General features: G+C 42.6%; 1 protein-coding gene across 1 annotated transcript; it reads right to left on the minus strand.

Moving 5' to 3' along the window:
- Nucleotides 1–612: 612 nt before the first annotated feature.
- Nucleotides 613–17,290, minus strand: AMD1 (adenosylmethionine decarboxylase 1). Its single transcript, XM_068677708.1, has 9 exons — nucleotides 16,824–17,290; nucleotides 7,868–7,954; nucleotides 6,260–6,386; nucleotides 5,671–5,773; nucleotides 4,821–4,863; nucleotides 4,588–4,732; nucleotides 3,540–3,632; nucleotides 3,293–3,448; nucleotides 613–2,768 (listed from the first exon to the last, which is right to left on the minus strand). Exons 1-9 carry the CDS (start codon nucleotides 16,943–16,945, stop codon nucleotides 2,628–2,630), a joined length of 1,017 nt encoding a protein of 338 aa, XP_068533809.1. The 5' UTR covers nucleotides 16,946–17,290; the 3' UTR covers nucleotides 613–2,627.
- Nucleotides 17,291–17,976: the final 686 nt, after the last annotated feature.

Below are 17,976 nucleotides of genomic sequence, written 5' to 3' on the forward strand. Positions count from 1 at the left end.
CATCATATCAGAGTTACACTAGGAGTTAAAAACACAGCTTGGCTTAACTGCCATCCAGTTTGCTACCTCAAGGACACCCACCCCTTTGCAGTGGTCCTTTCTGTAAAACAGCAGAAGAAACATGACCTTGCAACCAATTGTTTCTTCTATTGGTCTATCAGTTTCACCTTTGCAGTAAGGAGAACAACAAAGATTTGCATTCTGTAAATGGTGCTGGTGTCTGACAACAGACAGAAAGGTTACTGTGAAAGTGCTTTTGAAGAACCAACTGGAGATGAAAAATGTGAAGATGAGTAATTTCACAGGAAATTAAAATTAGGAAGGCCAAAGCTCATCTGGAGCTCAATCTGGCTACTGCTGTTAAAGATAACAAAAAATGTTTTTATAAATACATCAACACAAAAAGGACTTAACATTTTCATCTGGCTTCCCCTGATGTGTCACCTCACTTTAAACTACCAATATGAACAGCTGAGATGCATCTCCTACAAAGGAGAAGTGAATTCAGTCAAGTAATTCAGGATAAGGAAGACAATCCTATTTCAGAATTAAACCAAGTGGTACCAAAAAGCACGTGAGTGCATGGGGCAAAACTGCTGGATCATCACTACAAACAATTTAAGCAAACTTTTATTGAAGCATTAAGTTGTGGTACAGATATTTTTAAATGATCAAAGTCTAACACCACAGAAATTATAAACACCATACTCCCCCCATCCTGATCACCCCAGATAGTTCAATAATCCGTTCAACAGCTTTCATTTTTATAGCCGAGGCTTATGCTTCTATTTATAAAATGTGTATTTCAGTATTACTTGAAAAGGGATCTTCAGTCTACTTGAAGGACCTCAAGCCAAATGTCAGATCAGTCAGGACAACATTAAAGAACAAAAACCACTGAAATATTGGTCCTCAGTATTAACACCAAAAAGCATTAGTGCCATTTACAGCATGTAATTGGTAACATTGGTAAAGAACATAAACAATACGCTTAAAATAAAAAATTCAAAATGTTCCAACCACTTGATTTCTAACCAAGCAGACTTTAGTTTAGAAGCACTGAAAAAGTGCTTCATTTATAAATACGGAAGGAACAAAAAACCATTGTGTCAAACCAGAAACAGTCAAAACATTGCAAGGACAAGAGAAAAAAACAACACTCAATTTTGTAGATAATGTGCTGGTCTCACAGCTGTTAATATCCCAGTACTTGCAAACTGCATAGCTGAAAGTCTGCCAGCTTTAAGGTCTGCATTTTAGTCAATACCCATTAAAGTGACTTTGAATTACACACTTATTCATGGTCTATGAATAGCATTCTACTTCACTTCTGTCCAGGTGTGCCAGACAGTTCTTGTTCTATGCCTTCACTTAATGCCCTCAAGTCACAGTAAGAGGAACCACCTTAGAAATTAGGAGGAAAAAACAGATGAAGTCACAACACTCATATACAACGTAAGTCACATGCACAACAATGTCACAGGACTGTCACAAGATAGAGGCATTAGCTTTGCTCGGAACAACAAAATGAAGTGACACTGGAGCAGTTTAGAAGCACTCTTTACAGTCAAAAATGGTAGGTCAGAAGTTTTACTGAGAAAATCCGGAACAATCAATACACCAGCCTGGCAAATCCCACTCCTTCGCTAGATCTACCTGCCAGCGCTCAAGAGCACCAGCTTCTTAGTCAGTCGCAACTGGTGATTAGGAAAGAAAAATGTCTGGTGCCAACGTGAACTTGCACTTTGCAAAGCTGTCACACAACTACGCCAAAGCACTCAGAACCCGACTCAGCTCTCCCCCATGAAGTCTTTGACCTTCTTCAAATTCTGCCATTGTGCAGCGATGTGACAGCTTGGAGATGTGGACAGATAAATATCAGCATTAAGCTAAGATGAAGTGTAACCTGCATTAGTACCTGTACCCACGTTTCTAAAAAGTGAAAGACCAATGCATTAGCCTGGTGCTACAGTACAGCTGAACAGATTGGCTGAACAGATTCCTATAAGCTTGATCAGAGCATGAAAAGTCAGTCTGATTTAAAAATAAATCAACCACCACCTGTAGTAGCAAAACAATTTGTAACTGTTTTTAAGAACTTCCTCCGAACATGAAAGTATTAGGAATCAGTTTCATTACAAATCATACAAGTTTGTCAAAAATTGTTTTAGACTGAAGTCACAACATAGATGAAAAAACAGTGACGATTTAACAAAGAACTGTCCCAGTGAGTAGGTTGAGGCTGAAGTCTAATGGGGACGAAAGCCTTGTCTGTGGGGAATTTTTGGCGATACCTGGAGAAAAACTATACTGTGTGTAATTCTACCTGAATCATTTTTACAAGTGTTGTTAAGTTTCATACAGTAAGATTTTTCTACATGCACTTCAATTTCACAGCAAGAGTGGCATAGAGTACCTAAACACAGAAGAGAGCATTCATGCAAGATATCTAACTCCTTGATATAATAATGCATACAATTCAAAATGGTTATACTATGATTACACCTAGGGCTTTCCACAACTACAAGGTGGTGGGAGTGGAAAGCATGGCCCCCTGAATCATTAACTAGAAAGCAACCACCACCTTCTCTATGGGATCTCTTTTTGCGCTTTTTCTTCATTCTTAATCAACTGTGCTGTTGCTGGCGATTCTTCGTAAAACTGGTAAAAACAAAGTTGTAATCACTGAATTGAGCAATCTGGTGATCAAGACGTTTAAACCCTTCAATCTTCTGGGCGGAAGAAAATACTGTTCGACATTTAGAGCTCTAGAAAACAGAAAGTGACATTTGTTTTAATCTAGCATTAAGGATTTGTTATAATCTAGCATTAAGGCTAGCACAGTATGTATTTAATGTGTGGTTCTTGTGACACCTAACACGCTTCCAACTGTTGCATGGCAATGCTGCTGGAAGTTTCAATCCCAAGCAGTGGTTTTGCTCCTTACATAGGGTACTGCTCATCTACGAATCAGTAGCTAGTAGTGCTACTATTGGTAGCAGCACTTCTACAACTGACTGAAGTAGCCAATTCAGTAAAAGTACAAGGACTTCACAGGACATCACTGGAATACTAAATTTGGACTGCCTTGTTTTAAAATTTAAGTTTTCTGGATGCTGGATTTAGAGCATGCCAAAGTAGTACCGAAGAGTACTTTTACTTTCTGAAAAGATTAGTGTCCAAACAGTAGCAATTTGAAGACTACTAGTACCCCAGTAAAACCATCTCTAGCACTTCATATCTCTATATGCATTTCAGGAGCTAACAAGCTACTGCAAGCAAGGCTACTCACCTGATTAACAAAGAGGGTTGTCACAAATTTTCCTGGCTTGAAAACCTCCACAACTTTTCTAATCAGGTCATCATAAGAAGTCTGACTTATGTTTGTTTCAAAACTAACATAAGAAAACTCTGGTTCTGGAGTGATGTGAATAGTCCAGTAAGTTCCCTGAAGAAAATAAAAAAAAAAGGAAGTTAGCACCAGCAAATAATTAAAACTTACAAATTCTTTTACTTAACATAAGAAAAAAACCACTTACATCCGATTTCATCCCATTCATTGAATACCCACAAGGATTGAACATTGTAGCATCAATAACAGAACCTGGTATCAGGTCACGAATTCCACTCATCTGAAAGAGAAGTTAAAATTTATCTCTCAATTTATCACATATCCTTAAGTTTGTTTTTTAACTCAAACAGAACGAATACCAATTTAGAAACTATGACACCAGAATTCTTCCAATAGCAATGAGGTCTGTCTGTAGATAGCTTTGCATCCTGTCACTTAACAGATAAGTGCCGAGCTGCATGCAAGTTATCAAGTTATCAGCTATTTTGACACATACAGAACCAAGCTGCATAGCTCCAAGAGGGAGCAGCCTAGAATTATAGCACAGAAGTGCTTGTGCAACTAAAATGGTACTCCTGATCAACAAGTATCCACAAAATGAAGGCCATTTACTCAAATGCAGACATAATTCCTTATACTCTGAATCCCAAGCGCTTGATTACCCACACAGTACTTTGAGCCACAGCCAAATCTCTGTAGCAAATACAGGAAAAAGAATCAAGGCTTAAGAGGGGGAAAAAACAGATGAAGTCCACGTACATATCAGTGAAACTCATGTAACAGGACTTGACTCTTTGGACAAAAATTGGAGGAAAGGAGGCAAAACCATCAAGTTATGCATAAGCCCTAACCCTCCCCATACTGTATCCTAAACCATACAAGCAGCTCCATGATTTAATCTTGACAGCTAGACTCCTTTGCCATTCATTATCTTCAGTCTAAATCTTTCTTGTCATCTCCATCCTTCAGTGGAAGCTACTCAACTGCATCTTTATGCCTGTTCCTTTATTTTCCAGGGAGTAAGCTTCCAATCACTCAAAGCACTGCAAATTGCTGCTTTCAATATAGGAAAGCAAGGACATTGGAAAAACTACAGAGAAACCCCAAAATGTTAACCTGACATTTTCTATAAGAGCTTTCCTACCATAAAAGAAAGCTTATATCAAATGCAAGAAAAGCATTCTGTTAGCTAATATCCACCACCCCCAAAGTACTTAGCTTCCAAGCAAACATACACGAGTGACATCATTTGCAGTAACACCATCTTTCATGTAGAACTGGTCCATAACAACTGGGTCAAGCTCACTCATCAGAATTTCCAGTGTCTGATCAGGCTGATTGGATATCCGACTCTCTGGGAAATCCAGGGTGTACAGGTACCTATATACGATACAAAGCACTCATGTAATAAATATTAACAGCACCAGGTTTACTCTAAGCCCCCAAAAATTTGTCTTGTCATACATACCAGCAATCAGAATTCATACGTCCCATGCAATAAGCTGCTCCATCTAGAAAAGACAAAAAGAGTCCAGTTAACTTACCATGGCTGATCCCGTATGTAAGAGATTTGCCTCGTTTTGTATTTAAAGTCTTTCACAGTACACTAAGAGGTTCGCTGATACAGCTAGCATCATTATCAACTAAGCAGACATTTAACTTCAGGAACATAAAGCCAACAGCCTTCAGAGATAACAGGCTCCTTCAGGCTGTCTGAGCACCCCAATTCAGAGCCTACTAGTAGCAAGCAATTCAGACTACAGCTTCAGCTACGCACAGACAGATGCTCAAGAATGCTAGGGCTTCTGTTTTCAAAAGTACTACAGTTTCCACATTTCCTCAAAAACCTTTTCTCCCAACAGTTAATATTCAAGGTTATTCTTGTAGGCTTGAGATTTTATTAAATGTTTGAATTCTATCTTTAGTGCAGTGATTCTTTAGAGCAAAGCTTACATTTTTCTTCAGTGCATTAGTTACCTTACATTACTACTCTGCCTTTGTTATGAGGCTTTTAGGTTCAGCATGAACTGGATTCTGCAGGCATATTCACTATACTCCCTTTAGAAGTCTGAATCGAATCTCTGTTAAAAGAAGGTGCTAGGTATCAAGCATAGTACGATTTTTTAGTATGATTTAAAGTTCAATCTTTGCAAGCGAACATAAAAGAGCTATGAATAGCTTTCTATTTTTATGCAGTTGAACCTCGTGCAAGGTCTGCTAAATCAATGGCCTCACAAGTCTCTGTATTGTACTGCTCATCACTTCATATCAACACTTTACACAAGCTATGCAACTTCGCTCAAGTTTTATAAACTTACTTGGGAAAATTTCATTAAGAAATTCTACTTCTTCCTGGAAATTCCTATGTGGGTACTCCTGGTGGGAAGGCTTCATGAAATTCTTACGTGAATAAAAGAAGCTCTGAAAAAGTAAAGGTGCATTTTAGATACTAAGTAGATCTGTCCACCTAGAAATCTACAAACAATTTAGAGAATTTAACATAAGCTTTCACAGGACATTTGTTTTCACTGTCAAAAATACTGCTACCTGTATTTAAGACTTCCATTTCAGAGATGGTTATTCCTAGTTTGATTAGTAAACTAGGAGAGACAGCTTACTTCCAAATTTGTTTTCCACAAGAAGAAATCCATGCCCCTGTTTGCCAGTGCTAAAATCATTGAAGTCTTTCAGTCTCAAGTAACCTTAACACAGTAGCATTCATAGTATGCCATCCTTTAACAGGCAAATAGAGAGCTAAATCCCCTAGCAGAGCAATCATATACAATCATATACAGCCTGTTACAGGAACCATACACACATGGCAAAAATTTCAGAATATTGAATAGAATTTGTAATAATAAAAAGCATTTTGTACATTCCAAGGGAGAAGCATTTTTAGGACCTCACCTGAATTGAGTCAAACCCACTGTACTCCCTAGCAAGCTCCAACAGGGGAACCAGTGCTTGCAGTAAGAGGGTGGTACCACACGTCTTCAAAATGAAACGTCTCTTGGAGACAAACATGCTACTCTCACTGCAAAAGATGCAAGAAGAACGTATTAAGCACTCTATTAAAACAAACCAGGAGAAAATGGTTAGATCTTGGTTCTCATCCCAACCAAATGCACTACTGCAAGTGAACTTTGTACTTATGTACCATATGCTGAATGTGAAATGGATCAAATGAATTGATTTTCACAAGCATGAGAGTTATGATTTCCTAAAACTACCTGCCCTAGCCGCATTATCACAGTTACCACACTGCAGAAAAATCTTATTCAATCTACTGAAGAAACACAGGTGCTGTGAAGTGGGTACACTTCACATGAAATTCATAACCCAGCTGCAGAACAGGGTCAGAGCTGAAAGCTGACTTTCTCAGCTGAAATAAGGCCTTTGAGAAAGTCAACTCAGAGAAAGCAAAGTCCTTAACAGAACTCAGTATGCCTGGCTGCATCTTCTAAGAAAAACTACTAGAAAGTGGTAAATCAGCACCTGTCCACAGGAACAGGAAACCCCAGAGTATAACCACAGCTCTATCGAATGTCTTATGCATAAGATAAAGTTCACACATAGCTGTGACTTACAGAAATCTACAGGCCCAGCGAATTAGAGATTAGCACTGATGCTATACCCAGTATGCTTAAGTGTATAGCAAATATTTTCTCACCAAGTAACCGGACAGTAGAAAAAGTCTAGTTTAAATAGCTTTAACTCAGTTTGGAATGCTGTTTAAGATTGCAAAGTAAAGGTTATATTTTATCCAAGATAGTTGTTACATTTTTTTCTTTAGAATTTTGTTTTAAATATGAAGTTTGCAGAAACAAATCTTCAGCACAATTTTTGACTGGCTTGCTGTTAACCCAGCCTTGCCCTCCAGGCAGTCTTTCAGAGTACAAAAGCTTCAGTTTTTGTAATATGAAGTAAAGCAGAAAATATCAATGTCTGTAAAGTTCAAGCAGAAAAAGCATGAAAATACTTTGCAAGATGAAAAACACATGGCAAAAGTAGTATCCTTATGACCAACTACAGCACAAGACCAGAATTCCAAGATTTCAGGAAAGCTACATTTTTTTACATATATCCTTACCTCAGCTGTAGTAGTTGTTCCACTGATTGCATTATTTAGCCTTAAAGCCAATTAATTGATAGTTTTTGCTGATCTAAGGGTAATACTTATATGTACAGTTTTGCTGAAGTAATTCTGTAACTTAGACTCTTAACTGGGGAAGAATTATTTATCCCAGGATGAAAAGAAAAAAATTAATGATCAGGTGTAGAAATACCTGTCCTTAATCCTGTTAAGGAAAGTTAAAGTACAAACACTAATTACTATGAAAACATTTCTGCTACAGAAGTGTGACAGTACTATGATTAGGAGGCCCTTGCAAGCTGTAGCTGTTAACAGCAGGATCTCAACCCAATACTGGATTCTTAGCCAAACATATCCCATACAGCAGCTTTAGGTGTTTTACCTCTGGGAATCTATAAGCCGCCGCCACGCCACTGGCTTACCTGAGTACATAAGCTTCCTGCTTGTCAGTTTTTGTCACACTTATGATCAAACAATGCACATTCTCCAGAAGTTTGTCCCACTCAATCCTGTAAAGAAATTACAGAAGAGCTCAAACAGGTTAAACTGAAGCTTTTGGGAACACTGATTAAAAAAGCATAGCTGAAAGAGGATTATAGCTCTCAATCCACGCCTCTCACGCTCTCAGATCTAGCAACTCAGGACCTCACATAGGAACTGTATGTATCACAATACAGCAATACCCAATTCTGTTGCATGAGTGCAACTGTCAAACAGCAAAGCCAAGCTTCTAACGAGGTAAGTCAGGATAAGCCTCATGATCTACATTTTATGCATAGGAAAATAAAATTCACTATTATAGTAATGTATGCTTTAAATTGGATATCCACATGCTTGCAATTTCAGAAGCCATTGGTGGCTCTTAATGCAATACAACAGCAAGTTAACATTAAATTACACTTGTACAGCTTCAAATTCGCAATTTAGTTGAAAATCAGCCCCTAAGAACCAGTACGTCTCAGTGATCTGAATTCCTCTTTGAGGAATCTGGATGACAGAATTCCTTCTACCTCTAGAAGATAGTGAAATCTAGCAGTGTAGATTCAACATGATGGTACGCTTAACATTTCAATTCTTTACTATCATTCATTCTACAAGGAATTCTAAGAAACTGAAAATCAAAAGGCTCAAATTGAGACAGAAAACTCCCAAGCACTCATGAGAAGTGACAGACTGGCATGACCCACGCATGTCATTTCAGTCTTGTCTACGTAGATCAGTAGAGTCCAGTATAGAAGTTTGCTACAGAACAGGCAGAAGCAGCTACACCTTCCTGAAGTCAGAAAATTTTAAGACTGTCTGTCAGCTTCCCACTTCTGTCTCTCCCTTCCCACAGCCTATCCCATCTATGGGTTTCTGCTGGCTCTTGTGCTCAGACCTGTCACAAGCCAAGGAACTGACTAACCCAGCATAAAACTGAGCCACCCACCAGGTTACAGAGCTGAACCAACTGAGAACTGAGCACCCTTCTACCAGCAGGCAGAAGGTAGGTGACTCCTCACAGCCAGGAGACTGGAAGAAGAATGGTGTTTGCTGACCACCAGGCAAGTTCCGAAATGGTTCAGCTGCTCACATAACCATTAGCCTAATCCTTCCTCAGGAGTCAGACCTTCTCGCCGTTTGGCACTGTGAAAGTTCCATAGCTGTACTTCAGGACAAAGCACTCGCTGTTAGTTCTTTCAGCAGGATTCCTCCAGCAGCTACGTATCTCTCCCCTTAGAAAACAGGTCGATTTATTGAAGTGAAACCTCAGTGCAAAGTTGAACTATTAGATGTTATCACAGTTGTAATCCAGATGCACTTTGCTTTTCTAAACACCCCAACAAAAATGCCTCTCAGTTCTCCCTCACTTGAGAATGCTTCCTACAACTGAACTCTGCACCTTTGCTACTAACACTTGAGAATTTTTTCCCTTTTAAAGTCTGTATTAGACTAAATCATTATACGAGTCAACCAGAACATACTCAACTTCCAGGCTCTCTATAGCCTCCTTTCAGATAGTTTAAAAGAATTCTCTGCATCTTAAAATCCCTTGTGATTAAGCACACCTCTAATCAGTTTATAAACTGATTTTTAACCATCCAGATACTCAAAGTGAATTTCTCCCTACCATTCTAGTTAGTGAACCTTGAAGAAACACTTCTCAGCAACTAGAGAGACATGAAAGTACAGCCCACTCAGATCTGCAGATCAAATTAACCAGCTTGTTTTTAATGCACTCACACATTCATTAGATCCTACACTCTTGCTATGGGCTGTGCCCATTTCTGATACTCAAGTGTCTATGAAAATGCAACAGTCTGCTCATCTTTGAGCAACCTCGCAAATGCAGAGACTGAAATAGTTGATGCTAAACTTGAAAAAAATCCTAGACAAACCAGGCAATTTTGGTGAGGACTTTAGGATTTGGTTTTCTCTGGAAGCTACAGCATACCTGCACACATTTGCTAGCTTCAGTATCTTTCTTGTAACATCCTATTCTTGTAAACTGAACTAGGTGATGTGTTATCTGTATTTGCTGTCATGGAATAACCATTGAAAACATTTCAGCAGCACTCTTGTTGATATTCTATCTGCCACTAAAGAAACACTCAGCATCTAACCCAGCATTTGGGAAAGCTGAAGTATATTTCCCTCACACTGCCTGATGCTGAGCTGCAGTAAACCTACAGGTACACTACCACAAACCTGATTTTGTACTCGTTTGAGCATTAATGCTATATAACTATCTCAGGCATTGCAAAAGCTTAAGTCTCTGCCTTAACAGGCTTCTTCCAGACGGTCAAAAGCACTGGACATTTCAGGAAAATGGCTTGCCAAAGGTTCAATCATATTAGTGGAATATATAACAATTCTGGCTTTCAAGAAGCCCAGCAGTGATGGGATCGGCTGCAATACTGCATGTTAAGTCCAAGGCATAGCATGCCTCCTTTATGTAGGTTAGAACTGTAATTGATATTTAGGTTCTATTGCCGAAAACCACAGTTGCACAAGATCTTTGAATATTAAAGCTTTGCTCAACTCTTCACTGCTCCAAGTACAGAAACCATAGCTAAGCTTACGCTACATGTCCATGCATTCATTTATGGGAATGAAGTTTGTGATTTGATCTGATAAGGGTTGCATTGAGAAAGAAAAAGCCTTCATGTTGAGAAATACACAGGATATCAAGCTTGATCCAAAAACATACATATAAATAATACCAGGTTGCAGCAGCTGGGATGAAACTTGGCCAAACTGTGGAGTTTTGTGGAGATACTGGCCTGTATCTTTATGCATTTTAAAGTTAGGCACAGGAAACAACTACGGAAAGGCCACTAACATGCTGGATTTGATCTCAATATAATCTTTTTAAACAAGATGACCTTAGTATTTGACATTTTCCATTGTTTAAAGCAGAGCTAAAGAACATCTGGGACTGCTTTGTACCACATAGACTGAGTTTGCTGAAATTCTAACTCTTGCATTTCTTCCTTCCAGTTAATCTGTAGAATTAGAACAACACCTTAAAAACAGCATTTCAGTATTACCAGTAAGTGTATTATAGCTAATCCCATTATGTTTTGTCAAGCAAAAGAACCTCAAAGTTAGTAACTGTGAAACACTTGAGAACATTACATCCTATTTCATAATTAGCTAACTTTTAACTGTGAAGCAAAACCTCCAACTGAAAAAGAAGCAAGACTCATTTCTGATAAGATGCCATTACGGGTTTCTGCTCCTCAAAATTCTCCCTTTAAGGGAACTGAGGACTACATTTCCTGTAATCAGACATCATCTGTTATATCCTCTTTTTCAAACATAAAATAATTGACACCCACTGGAAGTCCAAAGTTTCTCCAGTAGGCAAGCAACGTACTTCTTAAATGGTCACACCTGCCCAGAGAATATGAACTGAAAGCAGAATACATGTGCTCAGGTGTGAACAACTGTCTGTGCTTAAACGATAGCCAGCTACTTGGTCTGCACTTGAATAGCAAAATATACTAAAAAGGAAAAATATCAAGTTTAGCAATCTACTCCTACACCTGTGTTACAAAGCTCAGTGTCTTATCAGTGGACTCATTGCCAGAATGCAAATAACTTCCTTTCAATCTGCCACCCAGGCATGTCAGTAAGGAAATCCTATCAGAACTCAGAAGCATTTTTAGTTTTGGGGGGTACATGCATTAGTACACAATGAAATGAATAGTCAACGGTCCATCTCAGTAAAGCTCTAAACCATCGTGTTTGCTCACAGCATTTCAGGCCAAGTAGGAAGGGGGTACCAGCAATTTAACAGATCTAGAACCATCTCAAGCACTTGCTCCTCTAAACAGAGAGCAGCCTCCGCAAAGATATACACCCCCCCCATCCAGTCAGAGTACCTTGCACTAGTGCAACCCAGATAGCATTGGGAAAAAAAAACAACCACTGCTCTGCAGCAAGGCAGGAATTCTAAGGAAAATGTCTATAAAATTTCCAATGAAAGTAAGACAACTCAATAGTTGAGTTGTAAAAAAACTCAAAAGTAAGACAACTCAATTACAACTCAACTGAGTAGTAATCGAATAACCAATTTTAGTCTTGCACTTTACTGTTCAGACCCTGTTTAGAGCCAAGCATTGAGCAGGAGCAGCACCTTTCATTCCCTCACCTGTTCGCTATGTGTTTTTAGGAGCCAACAGATGCATTAGCTACCTCATTAACAGGCTATAGTTTGGGAAGCAAATTCCCACGAGTTTCAAGATCCAGAACAGTCTAAAGTATAATACCTTGTCTAACCCCCCTATGCACAGCAGCTATAGGTGAGGAGCACAGAAGCAGACTAAAGACCAGTGCTGGAGATGCAACATTACTGATGAGGATTGTGAAACAGGCAGAAGCAGCACAGGCCAACTATTCAAATCAAATTTCTTAAAACATCTCTTAGCAGCTGATATTCCCCCCCCCCAAACTGACTGATGTGAATTAGGTGAATTATTTCCTATTAGAATAGTAATTTAGTTTATAAATTGCTGCTGAATACAGATTACCTTGAATCATGTATCCACCCTGAGTTTATACACAAGGCACTTGTGACTTGATAATTGTACTGCTGCAGTATCTGTGGAGTGCACAAAACCTACACGCCCTCTATATGCTCTGCACACAGATGCTCAGAAAGACCATCTGCATCTCCCTTATCTTAAGCCTAAGAAACTCTCCAGGGGCACACAGATGATCTTGAATTAAAGGCGAGCACCTGAATGGCAAATGACATCCACAGCACAAGTGATTCTGAGCAGCACTCCCCACCACATACTTTTTGCCTACAAGATGCTGAGCCAACTACTGAAGAGAATCCTATTAAAGGCTGCCAACTGCTACTCTCACAGGTCATTTACTATCATAGGACTCCATCCATTATAACCACAGATATCTGAGGGGCAGTCCTGCTCTATCAAAGTAGAAAACTCACCTGACACACAAAGTGTTTCAGGACACATAAGCCCCAACAGGCACTTTAGAACTTGAGCTGAAGTCTTGTGGGCAACATTTAGGGCAAGCGTGAGTCTAACCTTCTCCAGAAGGAACATGCTGTCAGATAGCAAGTGTCTGCCTCAAATCTTCCTGTTCTCCTGGCTGAACAAACAGCCATCAGGAAAGCCATTTTAATATACAAGTAGCCACATGTGTTAACAGGATACTTTATGAAGTCTCACTGGGGGAGCAGATCTTTGACAGGAAGTGACTAACCGAGTCCTTCTCAAGTTTCAGTAGTAAGCTAGGGAAATGTCAAAAAGCCTTGATGCAAGTCTTAACTTTCTGCAAGCAGTGTCACAATCAGTAGTAGTACTGAGTGAAAAGGGGCTCGTATCTATCATTGGAGAGTTACAGGCTACGTTATCTGCAATTTTGAACTTGTCTGCAAAAATCTAGTTTCTAAGAACATCAGTTTGACGAGGGGAAGACTGAGTTCTCTGATAAAGTTCTCCGCATTATCTTTCAACTGCATGCAAGAGAGCTCAGAAAGAACCGTGACAGAGCCCTCATCGCCTCCCCACACTGCCCTCCGCAGGTGCCGCCCAGTTCTGCACCGCTGGGAAGCTCGGCAGAGCACAAGTACAGCAGGACAGACTCCCAGCCTCCCGGTGTCCCACTGCGTGGAGAAACACAGAGTCCCACTACAGCCTGCAGGGCTGGGGGAAGAGGGAGGTACTATGGCATAACAGCAGTGAGATGACTCAGGCTGCAGGGTGTTGTACAAATTTGGTTCTGATGCTTGACTGTACGGCTGCTTGGCAGTTCTTATCTAGCGCAGGCTGAGAATTTCTTGGTATCAGTGTCACTCCCTATTGCTCATTTCTGCATTGTTCTTTTTCCAGTTTCTTATCACATTGCCACATAATACATGTATATGTGCAAGGAAACAAATGAAAGGTCCATAAATTATTTCAGAGTATCTTTCAGATTTGAATGCTTGAGAAATGGACTCCCAAATACCAGAATCATTAACCTACTGCTTCAAATGCCTGTACAATCAAGGCCGTACACCTTGAGATGAGGAAATGCAGAGCTCCTCAATCATCTGAAGGCATACACTGCTTTACTCTGGGGAGAGTGAAGGCGCTACTCAGTCATCACAGAACTCCACTCACAGCGTGTTCGTCATGTTTCCAGCAAGCCCTCATTCTCATCCTTAGTTGGAGACTATTTTTAACAAGCGTGCTTTACATAGCATAGTGAGAACAGGCACTAAGTTAAAGCAAATGATTCTGAAACCACAAAAACGTTAACTTCATTCCACTTCTCGGTATGAGCGGGGTAGGCATCTTCAGATGCTGGCCATTATTTCAACCACAAGACATTTTTGCAGAACTGATCAGCAAACGAACCAAAAGCCCCCAAATCTCAACAAAGCCAAGCCCATAATTAATTTTCTTATGTTTTTAGCTGAGACTTTTACTCAATGTACTAGAAGAGTAAATTACAGGTCTATTTCTGAAACAATTTCAGAAACACCTCTATCCAAATTATCCTTCTGAAAACCTGCCTGCCCATAAGAGAAAGTTGCAAAAGTTTTCTTAGTTACCCAGTGCTTGAACTTTCTTCCTTTGTAGCTGGTAATATCCAGCAAAGACTCCGAACTATCTGATCTCTAACGAGCACACAAAACATGGAAATTTTTGGCTTTGAACACCAGCTTAGTCATTCAGTAGATGAATGGCTAGCATTTCACTACTAAGCAGGTATTACCGTACAAAAGGCGAGCTTGACTGGTTTGCAACTTGACTCTAATTTAGCTATTGTTCTCAGTTTCAGCTTTGATTCCAAGTTCTGTTCAACAAACTAGCTTATTCAATTGCCTTTATGGAATTAGCATAGCAGGGTATACCTTATTCAGACTTTCCTCATTTGCATCTATTAACTGTAGTGAAAATAATTTCCTTTTAACACTCTTCAAGAGGATGTTTATGAAACTCCCTTTTATGCCAGCAACACAGTATCACCGTTACGCCTGCACACAGGTTAACAGCAGTTTTCAAACATGTCGCACCCCCTACCCAAAAAGGTAGACTGCTTCAATCAACATCTTGTATTAAGACCCAATTAATGCAACTGCCTTCAAAGCTTGCTCCCAGCTCTGAAACTGTGTTCAAGGCCATGTGTTCAGCACTTAACAGTTTGTATCTGCCCTATTAAAACTTTACAGCCATATCTAAGCCTCATAAAGCAATTGTTGAGGTACCTGCCTTACAATTCCATTAAACCGTATTAAGCAATTTTAAAAATTCAGTTTGTTGGTTTAATGCGAGCCTCAGAACACAAGCAGCCCAGAAAGTATGAGTGCGGCAATGAGGAAAGCATTTGCAGAATGCCATCCCTAAACTAGAAGATGTGCATATTCCAATGCCAGCACAGGAATGCAAAGTCAAGCCTCGGAATCTCTCACGTTTACAGAAATTAAATGTAACAGGAACCCCAAAGTGCCTATGCAATATTTCAGATCAGCAGTGCACGTTTCAGCGAGAATTTATTCTTTCTGGATTGCCTGGACATTAATTACACAAATTCTAACCTTACAGTATCTGCTGCACCACTATGTAACAAGGTAACCACCTATCTCATCACTGCCATGTTACAAATGTTAAGTCAAAGGGGTCTGAACAGCTTTGCAAGCCAGAGTTATGTGAGAACAAGGCACAGCAACAGGTCAGAGCTAAACGTGTATCACGCATTGCTTTTGTTGTGGCAGAAATTAAGCTTCTACCTGTGAGCTAGTGACAGACACACCCGAAGTGGACACACGCTATTTCAGGAAAGGCGGTTATCTGCTCACTGGCGACTCAGATCTCTGGATAGCTATCTCTAGCAATACATATACACAGGGAAGATGCTGAGAAATACCAAGACAAAGCAGGCGGAATTTGTCTTTTCCTAAGTATGCACCTTTGAATGGAGAAACTACTCTGGCAGCCCATCCATTCAATGCACCACAAGATCTCCTCCAAGCTCCCTGACCAGAGACCATATACACATGCAAATCTGGATACACCGAGGACACCAGATCCTCCCGGTGCCGGCCTGGTAACGAACCACTGACAGGAGCACGGCCTCCCAACGGGTCCCATCTGCCTAATGTGAGCAGGGCCGGGGGCTGAGGGCTGCCCTGGGGCCCGGCTGGGGAACACGTGTGCAGCCGGGGCCTTTCTTCCTGCCTCGCTGGGTGGTAGCGAAAGAAGCGCCAGCACATTCTTCAGATGCCCATTGGGTGACAAGGCGGGGGCCCACCCCTCGGCGGCGCCCGGCTCTCATTGGCTTCAACTTGTCAATGAGGGGGTGGGGGGGGGGGAGAAGAGGGAAAAGGCAAAAAAAAAAAGGCAAAAAAAAAAAAGCCAGGCGGCGCGGTCTGGGAGCCGCGCCAAGAAACTCACGTGTAAATCGCCGCTCCAGCCGCACTCCGGGGGGAGGAGGGGGCCATCCCCCCCTCCCCACTGCCGGCCACGGGGAAGGGGGAGAGAGGGGAATTCCTCCCTCCTGACACCGCCGGTTTTGGGGGGCTCCTCGGGGTGTGGAGGGGAGGAGGGGGGGACGCACAAGGGGACCGGGCGGCGCCACATGTTGCCAGCAGGGACCGCACCGGGCCGCACGCGGTGGCGCCGCGGAATGGCGGCCTCCCGCCTGCCCTTCCTCACAGGAGGAGGAGGAAGGAGAGGAAAGACCCCGGGGGGAGCTGCCCAAGGTGACCCCCGCTGTCACCGAGGGGGGAAAACGAGAGGCAAGCAGCAGCCCTGAGGCAGCCCTGAGGGCGCGAGCGCGGCCGTTGGCGACCAACGGTCACAACGGCTCCCCCCCAACCGCCACTCCCCCCCCCCACAGCCGCCCCGCGCGCGCTCCCGGCGGCCGTTACCGGACCTGGGGATGGTGCGGAGGTCGCCGGACCCCTTGCTCTGGTGCGGCTCCTGCGGCTGCCGGGCGAACCACACCTCCAGCAGCTTCTCGGTCCCTTCGAAGAAGTGTGCACCGCTCTCCTTCATGGTGCGACAGCGCGGCAACCAACAACCACAGAAATTAACGGCGCGCCCCGCCGCGGCTCTCACCTCCGGAGGGGGCGGCGGGGATGGAGGGAGGGAAGGAAGGAAGGAGAGAGGGGATTTTTTTTTTCTCCTTTTTTTTTTTTAAAGTATTAATTTAAAAAAAAAAAAAAAAGGATTATTATTATTTTTTTTTTTTTAAACCGCGGCGTGGGCGTGCGTGGGTTACAGTCCGAGCGGGGCGCGGGCGATGCGGTGCGGTTCCTTGCAGTCCGTGCGTTCCCCTGTTACAGAGCAGAGCGGTGAGCGAGCGCTAGCTAATGTCGCCGGCCATACTGTGTAAGCGACTGCCGTGCGCGCCTCCGCGCTTTTATACCATGCGGGGCGGCGCTTCCGATTGGCCCGCCGCCTCTCCGGCCCGCCCCCCGCCGCTTCCCATTGGCTGGCGCGGACGCCCGTCAGGGCGATGCCGGTTCCTCCGGCCCCACCCGGCCCCGCTGCCATTTCCTCAGGCGCGGGGGGGCCCCCGCGGGGCGGTCCCGCCGCGAGCTGTCAGCGCCGGGCCGTGAGGCGCTGCTGCCTCACGCTCCCCGCTCGCTGCTCACCGTGGTCCATAGATTTTTTTATTTTTTTATTTTAAGTCACGATCGGCTTTCACCTGCAGCAGGTCCCCGCGCGGGTCCGTGTCCCAGCCGCGCTCCTGGTGCTGACAGGAGGAGGCTGTGCTCGGGCACCCACGGGGAATTTCGCGTGGGGACCGCTTGCTCCAGGAGTGACGAGGGCTGTGTCGCCTCAAAGTCCTTACAAAACCAGAGCCCAGAGGCTGTGAACGCTGCCCGGCCCCAGCCCCCGTGTATTTTTAATGCTCGCCCCCCTACACGTGTTTCTGCATCCATCACGCTAATCCCAAATCCCATCTTCTGTCAGTTTAGGGCTAGTTTCCAGTCACCTGGCTGATCCCGCTTTCTGGCTGCGAGGGGTCCCTGTGGCATTGCCATCGTCTTGCCTTGGCTGGAGCCCCCGCCTTGCTGACC

The sequence above is a fragment of the Anas acuta genome, chromosome 3 (genome assembly GCF_963932015.1).
Source record: "Anas acuta chromosome 3, bAnaAcu1.1, whole genome shotgun sequence".
In the NCBI taxonomy this organism is placed as follows: domain Eukaryota; kingdom Metazoa; phylum Chordata; class Aves; order Anseriformes; family Anatidae; genus Anas; species Anas acuta.

Coding starts and splice junctions, on each gene's coding strand:
- AMD1 (XM_068677708.1), bottom strand. CDS start 16,945: ATGAAGGAGAGCGGTGCACACTTCTTCGAAGGGACCGAGAAGCTGCTG. Junction 7,955..16,823: donor GACCTCCGCACCATCCCCAG/GTCCGGTAACGG, acceptor ATTTCTTTACAG/GATTGAGTGGGACAAACTTC. Junction 4,864..5,670: donor TCTTAATGAAATTTTCCCAA/GTAAGTTTATAA, acceptor TGTCTTTTCTAG/ATGGAGCAGCTTATTGCATG.